Source organism: Lissotriton vulgaris, chromosome 3_1 (genome assembly GCF_964263255.1).
Source record: "Lissotriton vulgaris chromosome 3_1, aLisVul1.2, whole genome shotgun sequence".
NCBI classification, from domain to species: domain Eukaryota; kingdom Metazoa; phylum Chordata; class Amphibia; order Caudata; family Salamandridae; genus Lissotriton; species Lissotriton vulgaris.
In genome coordinates, this window is record NC_141689.1 from 1,427,117,082 (window position 1) to 1,427,134,786 (window position 17,705).

The window sequence follows — 17,705 nt, forward strand, 5'->3', positions numbered from 1 at the left end:
AACTCAATCTAGAGATATGTTGGACGCCTAAATTGGAGCGGTAGGAGCAGATGTCACGCTGTTCCGCCAAGACTTACGCAACGCCGTGTCCGCATCACCGAAGCTGAAACCAGACTCTCGGGAGTGGAAGACGACATGGCGACTCTGAAGCGCAAAGTGGCCAACATGGAGAATATCCAGAAGAATCTGCCACTCCGGGCTGAGGATGCAGAACGGCGGGCTCGGCGGAACAACTTGCGTTTTGTTGGGCTGCCGGAGGGATGCGAGAAAGGCAGCATGGAAAAATTCTTGGCTCAGTGGCTGACCAGTTGGCTCCCCCCTGACTCCCTATCGAACTGTTTTGTAATAGAACGGGCACACAGGGCTCTGGTGCAGAAACCGCCAGTTGGGGCTCGTCCCCGACCTGTCCTCGCCAAACTATTAAACTATCATGATCGCGACGTCATCCTACAACAGGCACGGGCGAAAGATCCGCCTCTCTATGATATCCAACGGATCCTCATCTTCCCGGACTTCACTCAAATAGTGCAACAACAACGACAATCATTCATGCGACAAAAGCGCGTCTACGGGACCTCAAGCTTCCATACGCCTTATGTATCCGGCTCGCCTGAGGGTGGTATTTCAGTCTCAGACTCACTTTTTCGATACACGGGAAGAGGTCTTCCAATGGACAGATGAAACAGTGAAGGTGAGGGCACATACCCCCCAGGCCGAGACTCGGATGCTCCGCAGATGAAAATACAGACTCAAACGGCACGGGGAGCGCGGAACAAAGGGACTTGTCGCTCCAGATCCAGAAGGTCCTCCGAGTCGGGAGGGAGGGGAGGAGGGGGGTCTGGGGATGCCTCTGATTCTCCTGTTGTTGATCCTTGATGGCCGGTCCTGTTGGTAAAGGGGACTTGCATATCCAACAATGTCTTGCCACTGATGTGTTTGCGATGTCGAGAAGCTGTGGCCCTGACTGGGAGCTGGGGCGGAAGGGACTCTTCATATTTGCGGAAGATGTTATTTGTGAAGTGGCGGGATGGGGGAAATGTAAGAGGGGCGGGCCATTCCCCTAGTTAGGGATTTCTTGGGGGAGAGGTAGGTCTATGGTTAGCTTAAAGGGGATCCATTGGTGTGGTAAGGCTCAGGCCCTCCGTTTTGGGCTTGGAGGTGCCCACACCGCGACAGGTACTTCAGTGTTTTTGAGGTATGGGAGTGGGATCCGGGAGGTAGGGAGGGGGCAGCAGTTGGTCGTTCTACACTGGGGGGTTGTTGGGGTTAGGTCACACGTTCATTGGGATGTTTCCTTGAAATATTTGCATGTATCTCAGAGGCCCGGCACCTGGGCAATGCTCTACATTATTACCAGATGGCAGGTTCTGTAGCGGGCACAGGGAACCTTGAAGCGACCCTTAGAATCATAAGCTGGAATGTGAGAGGTTTACTGGACAAAATTAAGAGGGGCGCGGTGCTACGACAAGCCAAGAGGGAGCGCGCTGATATCCTATTGTTACAGGAAACACATTTTTTAGGCAACAAAACACTTAGCTTGCAGCGCTTTGACTACCAGCATGATTACCATGCAGGATTTACTAGAGGTTCCAGGGGGGTGGCTATACTAGTGCACCGTAGGATCTCCTATGTTCATGCCACTCAATGGGTCGACACGCAGGGTAGATACATTTTTATCAGGGGCAGGATTGGGGAGGAGACCTTGGTATTGGGTAGTATATGTGCTCCACCTCCTTTACAGTGGTCCCTAGTTGAGAAGCTCTTTGCTGTTTGGGCTGTCATTCCGGAGATGCCGGCGGTAATAGGAGGGGACTGGAATGATATAATGAACGGACTGGTAGACAGATATAGGCCTGCGGGTGGGCGGTCAGCCACGGCGTCTACTAGATTGGGAGACATGTTCAGAAGTCTGAATTGGATTGACACATGGAGGTACCTTCATGCATTGGGGAAAGAATACACATTTTTGTCTACAGTCCACAAATCCTTCTCTAGATTAGATTATATCTTTGTCCCGCGAGGGATTATCGGCAGAGTAGGGTCGGCAGCCATCTTGCCGATGGGCCTGTCGGATCATTCTCCTATCAGTATAGAGCTAATGTTCGGCAGAAGGCGGCAGCCGTTTTGGTGGCGTCTTTCCACATGGCATATGCAAAAGGACGATTACCGGAAACATATGGGCGAAGCCATTGTGCATTTCCTTGTGGACAATGTGGGATCGGACACCAGTCCCGGGATGGTGTGGGAAGCCATGGAGCCCACGCTGCGGGGAGTAGACATCTCGTGGTGCATGGCGGCGGCGCGAAGCGGACATGCTCCGGGCCACGGCCTATATTGCGGCTCTGGAACGTCGCTGTAGTACAGGCGGGGAAAGCCAAATGGTGGGGCAACTCCTACTGGCACAGCAAACTTATACATCACTGCTTCTAGACGAGGCTCTTCAGGTGTGGCTAGCGACACGCAGCAGAATCTGCCAATGGGGAGATAAGTCAGGGATGATGCTGCACCGACTTTGCCAGGGCACGTTCGAAGCTCAGACTCTGCCAGGGATCCTTGATGCGGAGGGAGACCCGATTGCAGACCCCAAGATATTAGCTGATAGTTTCGTGACATATTACGCGACCCAATACACCCCCGTGTGAATGCCTCCCAGCTGATATGGTAGACAAATTTCTGGCGGACCTACCGCCGCGGGCGATACCGGACGCGGTGCGCGAGCGCCTAGAGCTCCCACTGACGGCTGAAGAATTGGGGAAAGCTCTGGGAGACCTCAACACTGGGAAGGCTCCGGGACCAAACGGGTTCCCAAGCGTATTTTACAAAAAATATCATCTCCAACTCGGCGCGCCTTACAAGGCCGCATTGGAGGAGGCCAGGGAGCGAGGCTGCCTCCCTGAAGACTGGAGACCTGCCGAGGTAGTGGTGTTCCATAAGCCGGGCAGTCCCCCGAAGCGATATGCGTCATACAGGCCCATATCTTTATTGAATATCGAGGCTAAAATACTAGCTAAGGCGCTGGCTAACCGTCTTCTGCCCTATATTGCGGATCTTGTTCACCCGGAACAGGCCGGATTTATGCCCCATAGGGCTACCAGACACAATATTCGTGGAGTTCGGGGAGTAAGGCTGAGCACTTTTTAAAATTTTATTGTCACCTTTAAACCTGCATCTAAGCACAGACCACTTGTGATTATATTGCACTCACCGGCATTTAGCATGTTTAAAGCGGAGCAAACGCTGACAACACACGATCTCTTCCCCTCGCGCCCTCCCACCACGAGCGGAGGCCACGCCCCCTGAGGCCACGCCCCCCACAACACTCGCGCATAAAATATGTGTAATCCTCGGTCGCGCAGCGGGCGAGCGCAGCGGGCGCGACGTTTGCGCGCCGAAGGCGCGCCTAAGGCAAGCCCGTCTGCGCCCGTCCGCGACCGACCGGGACCAGGGGCCATATCCCCTATAGGCCTCAGTACATCCAGGGCAGTTACCATCCGCTACAATCGCAGCGAATTACTAGCCTTGAACAAATCTATCATAACGACAAACTGCACCCAAACTGGCCCTGGCCTATCCTATTGACCCATCTCATGCCGCTCATGTCAATGGACCAGCTTGGGCCAACTCTCAACGGATTTCCACACAAACCCTACCAGCCACCAGCACGAACTAAATTGCCTATACTTTAACGCTAGATCCCTACCCAAGCATGCCTTGGACATATGGGACATTTTAACCTCAAAAACCCCAGACCTGGTTTTTATCACCGAAACGTGGCTATCTGATGCCAATGCCCCCGACCTAGCCAACGCCCTCCCCCCCAACTACAAAATAATCACACAAAATAGACAAAGTAAGAAAAAAGGAGGTGGAGTCGCCGTGATTTTCAGGGACCACCTAACTTGTCTCACGGATACAATCAACATATATCCCGAACATGAGCTACTATCATTCAAAATTCTCGCTGACAGTTTCGTTATGCTAGCAGGCGCAGTTGTCTACAATCCACCAGGACAACAAATCAACCTCAGCGCCAAACTCCTGAATCAAGTACTCCCTTTGTGCTTAAAGCACAAAAACTACATGATCATCGGGGACTTTAATGTCCACTACGAAAATCCCAATGCCCCTGGAGCTACACAGCTCAAATACGACATGGAAATCCTCCAACTTAAACAGCTGGTCGAGGGCCCTACGCACACAGCAGGGCACACCCTGGATCTCCTCTTCACTAACATCGAGTCGACCACCCTCAAGGAAATCCTCCCCCTGACATGGTCCGACCATTTCATGCTCTCATTCTCACTCGAACTTCAGGGTAAACCCGTGAAAACCAGACCTACCTCCCCCACCGTCAACAGAGCCTGGAGACTAATCAATTCCAAAATCACTTTCACGAAATTGACATCTCTCTACCAGACAACACATCTATTGGTAACAACGTCATCCGGCTAGAAACCGGAATCCGCCAAACATTGGACAAAATAGCACCCTTACGAGAAGTCAGGAAAAAAACTACCACTAACGAAAAATGGTACACCCCTACCCTTAAGAGCCTCAAAAGGGAATGCCAAAAAACAGAACACCAGTGGAGACAAACGAAAGACCCTGTTACCAGAGCCATCTATACCGCCAAAAGAAAACAATACATCTTTGCCATTCGAGAGGCAAAAAAAGCATTTTTTACCCAACGAATTCACGAAAACCACAACTCCGCAAAAGAGTTGTTCAAAATCGTGAAAGAGCTCAGCAACCCATCTAGCACTTCGCAAATTCTCACCCCCTCAACAGAAGCATGCGAACGGATTAGCACTTTTTTCTCCGAAAAAATCAACAACATTTACTCCACCTTCACTCCCTCCCGTTCCACCACCCCTCACGACAACCTTGATGTATGTCCACCCACATCTGACAACGACAACGATCATCTAGACGTAAGCAACTCCCCACGTCTAACCAATTTCCAACCACTCTCCGAAGAAGAGGTGTTAACGATTCTCAGAGCAATAAAATCTGGCTCTCCTGCAGACCCCTGCCCGCACTTTGTGTTCTCTGAAATTGCACCGACTCTCTGCCCCCTCATAACCAAACTTTTCAACCAGTCCCTCGCCTCCGCGTCCTTTCCAGATTGCTGGAAACACGCATCTGTAACCCCCCTCCTGAAGAAAGCTGGTTCCAATATCCTCAACCCCGAGAATTATAGACCAATCTCACAGCTTCCCTACCTCTCCAAGGCACTGGAGAAAATGGTCAACCTACAACTGTCCAAATACCTGGAGGACAACTCGCTTCTGGATTCCACCCAAACCGGATTCAGATCCAACAACAGCACCGAGGCTACGCTGCTGGCAGTGTCGGACAATATCAGATGCATCACTGACCAAGGAGGATCGGTGGCTCTGATACTGTTAGACCTGTCGGCAGCGTTCGACACAGTGTCGCACAAACATCTATTAAACACCCTCCGGAGCAAAGGAATACAAGACACAGCGTTACAATGGATTGAATCCTTTTTGAGCAACCGCACCCAAGCAGTGCACATGGGCCAATTCCATTCAAAACCCCGTCCCATCAGCTGTGGAGTCCCACAAGGGGCCTCCCTAAGCCTCACTCTCTTTAATGTCTACGTCTCATCTCTGGCCGACATTGGAAGAAAGTGGGGCATCGGCATCTGTTCATATGCCGACGATACACAGTTGATGGTGACCATGGACGAAAGATCCGAAAGCCCAGAAATAACCAAAAACAAACTCCACAGCTGCCTCTCCGAAATGGCAGACTGGATGGGCAACCACTGCCTTAAGCTCAATGCAGGAAAGTCCGAAATACTACTGTTCGGAGGAGCCAAACTATCGTGGAACGATACGTGGTGGCCATCATCACTGGGAACAGCCCCCACCCCGAAACAATACGCCAGAAACCTTGGCGTTATGATGGATGACGCACTATCCATGAAGGATCATGTACGCATACTTTGGGGTAAAGGATTTGCAATCCTGAAACTCCTAGCCAAAATCTTCACCTGGATCCCACTTGACTGCCGACGTACGATCACCCAGGCCCTCCTAGTTAGCCGCCTGGATTACGGCAATGCCCTTTTTAAAGGAATGAACGAGCAACTGTTCTCCCGCCTACAGGTCCTGCAAAACCAGGCAGCCAAACTGGTATGCAACAAAGGCAAACGAGATTCGGCATCAGCATGCCTAAAACAACTCCACTGGCTGCCAATGCGCCAGCGTGCCACATTTAAACTACTTTGCCACGAGCAACAAAGCCCTTCATAAAACAGGCCCTACTATCCTGCAAGGGAAAATCGAGTTCTATATTCCAAACAGGAACTTAAGATCCAATAACTCAGCCCTGGCAAAACCCAAGCGCATCTACAAAACAAGGACAGGTGGAAGAGCCTTTTCTCACCTGGCGGCCAAACGATGGAACGAACTACCTATGGATCTGAGACACACCGCAAACCTCCTCCAATTCCGGCAAAAACTCAAAACCCACCTTTTCCCCAAAAACTAACTTCCCCCCGCACTATCCCAGCAGTCCCTTTTCTTTTCTTTTAGCGCCTTGATATCCCATGGGATGAATGCCGCGCTCTATAAAAAAAAAAAAAAAACTAGAAATAAATTCGTGGGGCCCAGGTAGCGGTGGCGACAATTCGGGATACCGGCATACAGACGGCACTTCTCCTAGCAGATATAGATAGAGCCTTTGACTCCCTGAGCTGGGTCTACCTGTTTGCATTGCTGCCTCGGCTCAGTCTAGGGCCCCATTTCTTGTCCTACCTAAAACTTCTGTGTACGGATTTGACGGCATCGGTTAGGGTGGCTGGTGCGACTTCCTATAAATTTGCGATAGGGCGAGGCACTAGACAGGGCTGCCCCTTCTCACCATACTTATACGCCCTGGCTATGGAGCCGCTGGCAGCATGGGTGCAAATCGATGCACAACTTAGAGGTTTTGAATGGGGGATGGGCCTGTCTGATAGGATTGCTCTGTACGCGGATGATGTCCTGTTCTTTCTTACTAACCTTAACAGATCGGGGCCACGTATACTTGAGATAACGCAAATATTCAGTGAAACATCTGGTCTATATCTCAATCTTCGTAAATCCACCATATGGGTACTCGGGGCGCAAACCGGGGTGGGAGACTGGGAATCCGCGCTACAGGTGGCTGGTGGGGGTCTCAAATAACTAGGAGTGTTCCTCTCGAAAGTCCCAGCGATCTCATGGGAACGTAACCTAGTGCCAGTCTGGGATAGAATTCGGACCGAAATGAAGACTTGGTCCCGGATGCCCCTCACTATATATGGCAGATCGGCCATATTTAAAATGGTGGCCCTTCCTTGACTACTTTACCAACTACAAAATCATCCCTATCCAATAGCACCCCAGTGGTTTCGCCAGGTGGATTCAGCGCTTGGGCAGTTTCTCTGGGCTGGAGGAGCGGTGAAGGTGGCACTGCAGACATGTTTCCTCTCAACTTACTGTGGTGGCTTGGCGACCTCTGATATTCTCTCCAACCATCAGGCCTCTCATCTCCTAGTCCTGAATGAGTGGTGGTATGGGGATAGGAGTGACCCCGCATATGCCCTGGAACGACATCTGATGGGCTCTAATTCCCTTCATGTGATATTGTACGCAGCACAGCTGCGAAAGATGTTGCCGCCGGCTACCCAACTGGTATTCCAGGTGTGGAGGCGAGCATTGCATCGTATGGGATGGTGGGGTAGGCTGACCGAGGAGACCCCACTGTGGAATAATGGACGCTTCCCGGCCTTGGAGTCGCTGCAAGGCTTTAGGGGCTGGGACGCGATAGGAATTTCGACCCTGGGGGATGTAATGTCGGGAACAACACTTAAGTCCTTCCAAGACCTACAAGCAGAATATGACATGCCCCGGTCCCAATTTTTCCAATACTTGCAATTTTGCCATGCAATCACACCAAGCTTAGAGGGCCTGGAATTACTCCCAGAATTTAGTCCGTTAGAGGCCAAGGTATTTATGGGGGACCTAGGAGAAAAGAAAATATCCCACATTTACCAAACACTAGTAACACATTGCTCCACAACACTGCAGAAGCTCCGGGAGGCATGGGAGAGAGATGTAGGAGAGCTTGAGGAAGAGGATTGGCGGGAGGCATTTGAGGCCCCTAGAGGGGCAGCCATAGCGATGCGGCTGCGACTTGTCCAATTTAAATACTTGCACAGGATTTATTATACCAGGGAAAGGCTGTGGCGGGCGGGCCTCATTGCATCCCCAAATTGTCTTAGCTGCGAGAGGGAAGTGGGGTCACTGATGCACACAATATGGAACTGTGGTTCACTGGCTAGGTTCTGGAAAGGAGTATGAGATTGCTTGGCTGAGGTTTTGGGGTGGAGCCTCCCGCGCACGCCACGCTTAGGTCTCTTGCACGTGATGGAGGAGGTTGGGGGGAACAGGTATAAGAGACACTTATTGCTACTGGGCCTGACCACTGCCAAGAGAGATATAGCCAGGGCATGGAAGGACCCCAGGGCTCCTTCTGTTCCGGTGTGGAAGAAGGGACTAGATTTTTATATGGGGATGGAGCAGCCAATCTTCGAGGCACGCGGCTGCCCGCGTAAGCATTATAAGATATGGAAGAGATGGGCCGATTATCGAGGCCTGTGGCTAGAACCTCCGGTGTGTCAAGAGACCAATCTAGAAACTGTTTGAAGAGCCTTAATGAAAGGTGTGGGTTTACTCTGGACTTGGATATATTTTGTAGAAATGTGGAGACGGAGACTTGTGACCATGGGGGCGGGGGGGATCCAGGGGAGGGGGGAAGTTGGATGGTCTGGGTGGGATGGGGGGACCAACATGTTTTAAAGTTGATACTATTGCCGGCTAAAAATGATGTACAGATTGCTAATTCACTGATAGCATGTGTATGGCTGGTAGTGGACTCCAGAGTACGGGGCGCTGCAATATATGTGCAATCCATCCAATAAAATCTGTTTTAAAAAAAAAAAATGTAGGTTTCTGCAAAGTCTGCTGTATGTTATGCTGTCCAATTCAGGTATAGGTGCGGAGGCATGAAGGTTTAAGGTAACAGTTTCATTTCTGCGAGTCTAGTATGGATGGATAGCCAGCCATATGTATTGAATGTGTTTCTGGGAGGCTTGACAGTCTGTTCATAAGCTATACAATTACAAGCGGACATCACTGAGAGGCAATTGTTCATTTACTCAGATGTCATGTCAGCCTTTCTGGCCCAGCATGCGAGGCTATTGTCCAATCAGAGAAGTCAGATCAGTTCCTTTGGGTCAGATCAGTTCCTCTGGATAACCGGTAGGGCCAGGATAGAGTGTTTTGTATTCGAGGTGAACCTGCGAGTGCCTCGTGTTAGGAGCATCTGTCTGTGAAATGCATGCAAATACAGTAGAATGAACAGTAGTGTCAAAGTCTGGAAAGTCACATGTTTCTCTGTGGAGGCAGTGGGGCTGGGGAAAATGTAGTCACGTTGTCTGACGCAGTTACTTATATGCTAGTTAAGTGTCTCTGTAGATGCAGAAGATTTAGGGATTCAATTGGTCTCAAACTCCTCTGGCGCCAGAAAAATTAGATGGGCACACTTGTTGCATTGTGAAAAAAAATAACCTCTGTGGCCTCCTCCCTTTCATACTGATCACTTTGATTGAAGTTTGACAGGACTAGTAACTGTTTTCTCCCCCATTATGTAGGTTTCACTGGAGTTGATAAAAATCGCAGCAGACCATCCTTTCGAAGCTTACAAGAACTGTTTCCTTAATTTAGCTATTCCCATTATCGTGCTTACAGAGACAGCAGAAGTAAAAAAAACTCCAATCAGGTATGAAATATGCTATTTCTCATTTTGTGTCCTCTGTATTACAAATGTACTTTTTCGCCAAAGCAAACCCTCTTTTTTTTAACAAAAATTCACCCAAAACCTGCACGTAACTTTGTGAGTTTAGAAAGATTTTTTAAATAATTAATGACGCTGCTTAGGAAAGATCTGTGCAATTTCGCATGCATGCATTGCCCTTCTGAGAACTTAATTAAAAGATTTGTTAGGATTTTATTTATTGCCCTTAAAGTAAAATTGATGTTCCGCAGTATTGAAAACACAGGTGATAAGATCCAGTATGCAATACAAAGGGAGAATACATAACAATAAACCTATCTATATTGGAAACGTCTTCAGGCAGATTCCTTATCTTAAAAAATCTCCTCAAGCCCTAAATTGGTTCTGGAATTGTTTTTCAGGCAGATTCACCTGCAACAGGTAGTGCTTGAATGTGGAGTTGCCAACAAAATCACCAGCATTGACAATTTGATTCCTTTAAAGCTCTGACTATGCTCATGTTGGTAGTATTTTTTTTTAACAAAGTTCAACTTCTTTGAGATTTAACATGCTATTTTTGTTTTATAACCCAGTGTCATCTGGAACACCCTTGTGGTTTAAGGCAGTGGTACTTACAAGAGACCTATGTCTGAAATGAATCTGCATGTGACGTATATGTGGTGCCTGGACATTGAGAATGATGAGGCCAGTGACATTTTTTGCCTAACAAGAGAAAGTGAAAGCATTTATTGGCTTCACACCAGCAGCAGAGTGGTTCTAAATCACCTTCCTTTTTCAAGGGATGATACAGTTAGAGGAGTCATTCTAAAATAGTTAAGAAGATTTCCCATGGCACAAAAAGAAAAAGTGTCATTGTTCCTACTCACCCCTCTAATTGACTTCAAATAAGAAAAAGCTCCATACTGAGTTATTGTATTAATAGTCTTAAACCTCCATGCCCATTGCAGAAGTCTCAGTCTAAGATGAATGTTCCCTTTCTGTTCCTGGTGTGCAGTGTGGTGCAGGTAGGGAAGCATTTAAGGTTGTTATGCTTCAGATATTGAGGACCTCAGCCGTACTTCTGGGTTCACTCTTCCTTTTCATTCGGCATCGCCATGGCAGCATTTGCCTCATGTCACAGCCAAGTTAAGTCTACAGCTCTAGAACAGCCAGCTTTAGCTTCAAGGCTCTGCTAGTAGATCTAATTCATAGCATTGGATTCATTCTCACAAGGCATCCAGGGATAAGATGTTCACCAGAATTAAACAATTTCCTATCTTAGAGGCACTATTTAGGTCCGAATTTGCTGGGAGGATGTTTTCTACAATATCACACCAGTAGCATGGATGACCACTTGGAAGCACACAATATACTGATTTCCTGGTTTGCCTCGGGCACCTTCGGCTTCAGGGCATCAGTTACCTCCCACATTCTCTCCTTCTGTTCCCATACCGTGTGGGAAATTGTGAAATTAGTGGCAGTTCACCTGCCTTGCCACAGGAGATCAGATTGTACAGCTGGTCAAAGACATACTGGAAAAACAGAACCTACCCTGCTTTGTAATGTGGTTGATTTGGGGATTTTGTTAACCTGTCTGTGGGTACTGGATTTGTCAGGCGAATTTCATGGATACTGCATGGTGTTCCATTAGGAATTAGCATGTGTGTCAAATGGACATTTCCTCTGTCCTTTGATGCCAAGAGGTTGTCCAGGGAGCATGGTGGTTCCCTCGAGTCCATCAAGCAAAGCAGAGGCACTGCTTGGTTTTCAGACCTCCTATCCCTCATTAGGCATTTCTTATAATAATACAGCAAGCTCTGATAGAGACTTCTAACCACAGATTACTCACTTTGTGAATTGCTCCAGACTGGATCCGTAAACTTTCATAGCAATTTCCTGGTGTGCCAACATATGGCGTTGTGTGCCTCCATGTTGGGACCATCCGGCCTTGGACATTATGTTGGGCCTCTCTATCTGCCCCTCCTCTGCGTTCTGATGTCACTTCCTTTCTTTCCTTTCTCCGATGCCGATCCTGTTTCTCAATACTGTCATTTCTGACAGAGATATTCCCATTAAAACAACAGGGTGCAAACCGTATTGGCCCTGTAACTAACAAACATTTGTTACCAACGCCTATGTAAACTGCCTCTTTTGCCTCGGAACCAGGCATGACTCGAAGTTGTGTGACTGCTGTAGGAAAATGAATAAGAATTCCTTCCAAGAACATGAGGCAACGTTAGTCGTTGTCCATCTTGAAAAGAAATGGTCCTGGTCAATGTCACGGGTGCCCGTTCCCAAGCGTGCTGCGATGAAAAGTCTTTGTCGAAGTCATGCGGCAAGGGTAAGTCCAAAAAGTTGCATAGAAAGCGTAAATTGTCCAGGCCTGTCTCTCCATCCCACCACTTCCACCATTCCGAGTCGTGCAATAAACCAAGACCCTCTAGGCCGCTTAGCCAGTCTCCCTTGGCAAAGACCATAACCATGCTGATCCCACATTAGGAACCCTGAACGGGCAGTGACATTGCACTTATAAAGAGAGATAACACTGCCATATGACAACATTTCTGGTGCCTCATTTGATCGCTCTGGAGCTTCTTTGGCCCCCAAGGATCAGCGATGGTCTGTAGTCGTTTTCCTCTGGCTGGTCCATCCCTAGTGCAGACTGTACCATTCAGCCTCCAACTGAAGTCTAATCCTTCTTCATATGCGGCTCCAATGTCCCTCTTGTCTGGCGACATGTCCAACGCAAACCCCTCCCTTGGAGTGGGCCCACCGATATCTATTCTGACACCGTGACTGATGATGTTACCGGCACCACAGCCAACACCACAATTCCACCACCTGGAGCCGATTGTCGTGTTTGACTCAGAGGGACATGCTCTACCTTCCAGACCTCAACAATATGCCAACTCAGAACCAGATTCCTGTTCACCGCATTTTGATGATGGAGGAGATGCCCGTGAAGAGGATTACGACTATCATGGTGATGGCAGCCACTTTAATGACTTGCACGATGCAGTGGTCTTGACACCTCACCAGATACTGACCTTTCTTCCCCAACTACAGCAAGAGCTTCTGAGGAGTCTGTTTCGTTTGCCACTGTCATAAGGACTAGACCTCACTCTACCCACTCAAGAGGTCAAATCTAATGTATCGATTGTGGTCTTGAACCCTGGACAACCCAGTCAGAAACCCTCTACTGCGGTTCAACAAAGCCCTCAGTGATATCTCATTGGTCATCTCTGCCAAGTCAAACAGGTGGCAAGGCAACACAGACCCTCCCTCACCCCCATATTTTATACTCCATCAGCCTACTTCTTAGAGTCTGGTGGTTCAAGCCTCCACTAGCTGGCTAAACTCCAGTGCATTTCCTACTGCTTCACTGGACAAGGAATCAGAGTTGATGGAAATATTCACTAAGAGACTTTAGTCTTTGTGCAACCTTGCCCTTTGGTAATAAACACATCCTGCCTCCTAGGAAGATTTTCACAAGCACTATGGGACAAGGTAGTGGACATCTAGCCAACTTTACCAGAGCAACTCTGCCCCACCTTTCAAGGTCTGATTTTGGACTGACAGGATGCGGCAAAATATTGCCAGATCTGACCTGGACACTACCTACTGTTTGGGAGGGCTGTCAGAACCAGTCTGATGCTTATGCGAATGCCTGGATTTGCTCCACAGGCTTCACTTCAGTCGTCCACCAGTCCTTAGAGAATACGCCCATCAATTGCACTAGGCTGTCCCTGAGCAAAGGTTGACTCGTCCTTGGAACTCTATAAAGCCAACAAGACCACCTCCCGCTATGTAAGGTAGTTCAGCAGGTTCAACAGTCTCCCCAACAACAGCACCCCATTGTGAATTTGGTAGGGAACACCAGCAGAGGCATCACCAGTATGGGCCTTAGCAACAACAGGGCTCCCAGCCTTTTCGAAGGCGAGGCCTGGGATCCAGCCGCCAGTGTTTTGGCCTTCAGGGGCAATATGCTACACAGGCCCCACCCCTTCCCCCAGGCAGCCAATGGAAAACCACTTAATTTGTCATTGGCGCTGAACAATCGGCCAGTAGGAGGTTGCATCAGCTTTCACCTTCTCTGCTGGGGGAGCATTACGTCCAATCAGTGGGTGCACCCGATCATGCAAAATGGGTACTTGCTACACTTTCTGTCCTACCCCTCCTGATATGCCACCTGCATGACAACACCTCCCAGAGGGACACTTGTCCTCAATCTGCTGAGAAGTTAAACTCTTTTGGCCAATGGAGCAGTGCAGAGGGTGCCGGTATCAGAAATAGGGACTTGTTTCTATTCCCATTACTTATTGGTGCCGAAGAAGGATAGAGGCCTTCGCCTAGAACTCCCCCCTTTGAAATTTTTCTTCTAGAAGAGCAAGTTCAAAATGCTCACCCTGGCAAGATCTAAATGCCCTGAATCTAGGAGAATGAATGGTTACGCTGACTTGCAGGATGGATATATCCACATCCTCTTTCTGCAGTCTCACAGATGTTACCTGCAGTTTCAGGTAGGCCAATAACGCTTTCAGTTCACCATGTTCCCCTTTGCCTTACCAGTGCACCTCAGGTGTTAACAAAGGTTATAGTCAGTAGTGGTTGCACCCCATCTGCGAAGGTTGGGGACACCAGTCTTTCCATACGTCGACTGCTGATGAAGGTGGAGTCATCTCACACAGTCATAAACAACCTGAAGCTTCTGGGCCTCTTGGCCTCCTACATCCTATTTGTGGACCACACTAGGTGGCACAAAGGCTCTGCAGCAGGATCTAAAATCTCTGTGGGTCATCACCAAGGGGACCTATCGGATTCCATCCAGGTGTCAAAGGAGACTGTGAAAGAGCTATAGTGGTGGGTGGTGGCTGTTTGATTGAGATCAATTGGACTGGTAGCAGACTCCTATCCCTACCCCACCTAGAGCTAACAATCATGGCACTTGCATCATTGCCGGGTTGTCTGTGAATGGTGGAGATCAGAGGACCTTGGTCTCTGGCCTCCATATTAACTTGAGTGGCGAGAAATTCATTTGGCACGAAAAGAGTTACTTCCAACCATGAAGGGAAATCGAGTGCAGGTTCTCAGAAACACACCACAATGTGGTATTGCAACACACAGGGCAGAGTGGGTCCGTGGCTCTGGGTCCAAGAGGGCCTGCACCACTGGAAATGGCTGAACTCTCAGGGCATTTCCCTGATTAAACAGTATCTGGCAGGATCTTTAAACACCAGGGTGGACGAATTTAGCCGACGGTGCCTAGCAGTTTACAAATGGCAGTTACACACAGAGGTCGCATAGGGCAACTTCCTAGAATGAGAAGAACCATGTATCCATCTGTTCTCGACTGCAGAGAACTTACAGTGGCAAACGTTTTGCATGTTGGAATTCCCAAGGCAGTTCTTCCTCAGAAATGACTTCTGTCAGCGTTGGAGATTAGGACTCTTGTACGCCTTTCCACCATTCTGCTCAGATTGCTGAAAAAGATCAGGAAAGACCAGCCCAGAGTCATCCTGGTGACTCCAGACTGGGCGAGGAAGGTGTGGTACTTGGAACTTCGGGCCATGAGCACAAGTCTACCGATTCAGCTTTCCCTTCCAGAAGGCCTTCTGTGTCAGCAGCGGGGGCCAAGTCTTGTACTGAGTCTGCACAACCTAAACCTCCATGCATGGTTGGAGATTGACAGGCACATTTGATAGCTTTTGACCCTTCTCCCGAGGTGTTTGGTGTCATCTTGCCAGCCAGTCGTCCATCTACCTAGTCTGTTTACTCAGGATAGTGGGGAAATGTTTGTTGCTAAGTGTTCCTGTCAACACCTACAACCCTTGAATACAGAGTTATCAGACGTTCTCTTATTTTGTCTGTCTTTAGCCCAGCAAAGGCTTGCTGTGGCAACAGTGAAAGGTTACCTTTCGGTCTTTTCGGCCTTCTTAAGTTTACCTGATCAGCCATCGCTCTTCATGTCACCCTTTGTGGTGTTTTTTTTTACGGTTATGTTCCACATGTTTACATCAACATAATTTGTTTTGCCACAGTGGGACTTTAATTTGGTTCTCACTTACCTGAGGTGGACTCCCATCAAACCAATGCACTGCTGTACTCTTCGCCTTCATACTATCAAAACAGCATTCCTCATTACCATTAAATCAGCTAGACGAGTGAGTGAGGTTCAGGCACTGTCTGTAGTTCCCTCATAGACGTTCTTCGTACCAAATAAATTTGCCATTCGGATAAAAGCAGCATTCCAGCCAAAGGTAGTTGCGCCCTTCCACATAGGGCAATCCATCACCTTACCAGCTTTCTTTGCATCGCCTCACCCCTCTAAGGAGGAAGAGCGGCTTCATCGCCTCAAACCGTGGATCGAATGAAAGAGGGGATGTTTGTCTTACCTACCACTACCAATACAAACAGGACTGCTTGTGGGAGGTAGCAAGCAACACCTACACAAAAGCCAAGGCAATGGATGTGAGCCTTTGCTGTCTCCTATGAGAAATGCTTGTCCCCTGCATCATGTGTCTAGCTCTGGTTAGAGTGCTGCAAGGTCTCACAGCAGTCTTTTAATAGCTGAGATCTATTTGCAACCACTTCAAATTATCTGCTAGCCTTATGGCATTTCCGCAATAACCAGATATTATCAGTAGTCTACTGTGATATTAGACTGTATACCTGGAAATAGGCACTTTGATTCCCTTCAAATTATAGGTGTTGTGCAGGATCTAAGTTGCTTGTTGGCTTGGCACCAATTGCTACAATCTTTGGCTATAGGCTGCTCTTGTGAGTCGGAAAGTCAGTGGGGCTTTATGCACCAGTGCAGAGAAAATGATTGAATTAGGAACACAACTGTTGGTGCAGTCCTTTAATAGCCATCTCTAGACGCTAGGACAGAGGAAAAAAGTTTGTGGTTTTATTGGACCTGAAGACAAGGATGTAGTCAGCCTTTTATGGTGAGAACTAAGAAGGCTCTTGAAACGAGCAGCTAACTGAAATCAGAGTGCTGCTGCCACTGCCAACAACCTAAGAAGCATTGCATCAAACGTGGATATCACATCTCCCCTTCCTCTTGTTGTCCCTCCGAAAGAAAGAGAGGGTGGGCGAGCAAGAGAATCAGCCTTGGACAGCGACTCTTACTGCCAGGCGAGAGCAGGAAAAACACATGCTGACTAACCACTGATTTCACTTTTGTTATTTGAAGTGTTGTTCCTCCTAGACTGGTGTTTCCACCTTTTTTTCTATTAGGACTGTGATGTTGCAATCTTGATTTTCTCCACTGTTAACCACCATCACTGCCGTTATCATAAATTTCACATTGCCTCCTACTTGTGGAGACTGCACCTTCTTGTTATTGGAGAATAGTATGCCACGTTCCCCTTATGGAATGTGACCCATCTATTCACTGAGGCTGGAAACCCCAGGTCAGAGCCGTGAAATTCTTGAGCATGCTACCAAACTTGAATGTTTCACCCAAGTCTCACCCACTGAGTGCAAGTATTCAGCAAGCCACCTTTGTTCCTGCAAAGTCACCACAAGGCATATGTACTTCAGAGTGCCCAACCAAACATGTCAAGCTGACACAATGGGCTTACAAATCTTTTGTGAACTGATCACACAGAATAGCAGTGCCTAGGCCACATTTCGGATTCTGAACATGGAAATGTTCCTTGTCCCCTCTCCAAGTTGTACCCTGCGTGCAAGCTGCAGTAGTAAGCTTTAAGGACCTATTGAAGGCAATTGATTTTGTGAGCATAGTCTGTAAGATGGAAAATAACCCATTTCTCGTCTGCATTGCAAAATCTCAGTGGCAAACGGGGTTGAAAATGTATAATGGGAAGGAAAACATGCAGTCTGATAGGCCTACATTTAAAGCTGAGAAAAAA

The 17,705-nt window shown here is 48.3% G+C and overlaps 1 protein-coding gene across 2 annotated transcripts in view; it reads left to right on the plus strand.

Annotated features, from left to right (window-relative positions):
• The window catches only part of UBA6 (ubiquitin like modifier activating enzyme 6), a 1,035,692-nt gene that overhangs the window by 849,650 nt on the left and 168,337 nt on the right, over positions 1–17,705 (plus strand). For both annotated transcript variants that reach the window (XM_086961917.1, XM_086961916.1), the window contains exon 30: positions 9,707–9,834. In XM_086961917.1, the coding sequence (XP_086818043.1) occupies positions 9,707–9,834 (128 nt within the window). The remainder of the gene's footprint in view (positions 1–9,706; positions 9,835–17,705) is intronic.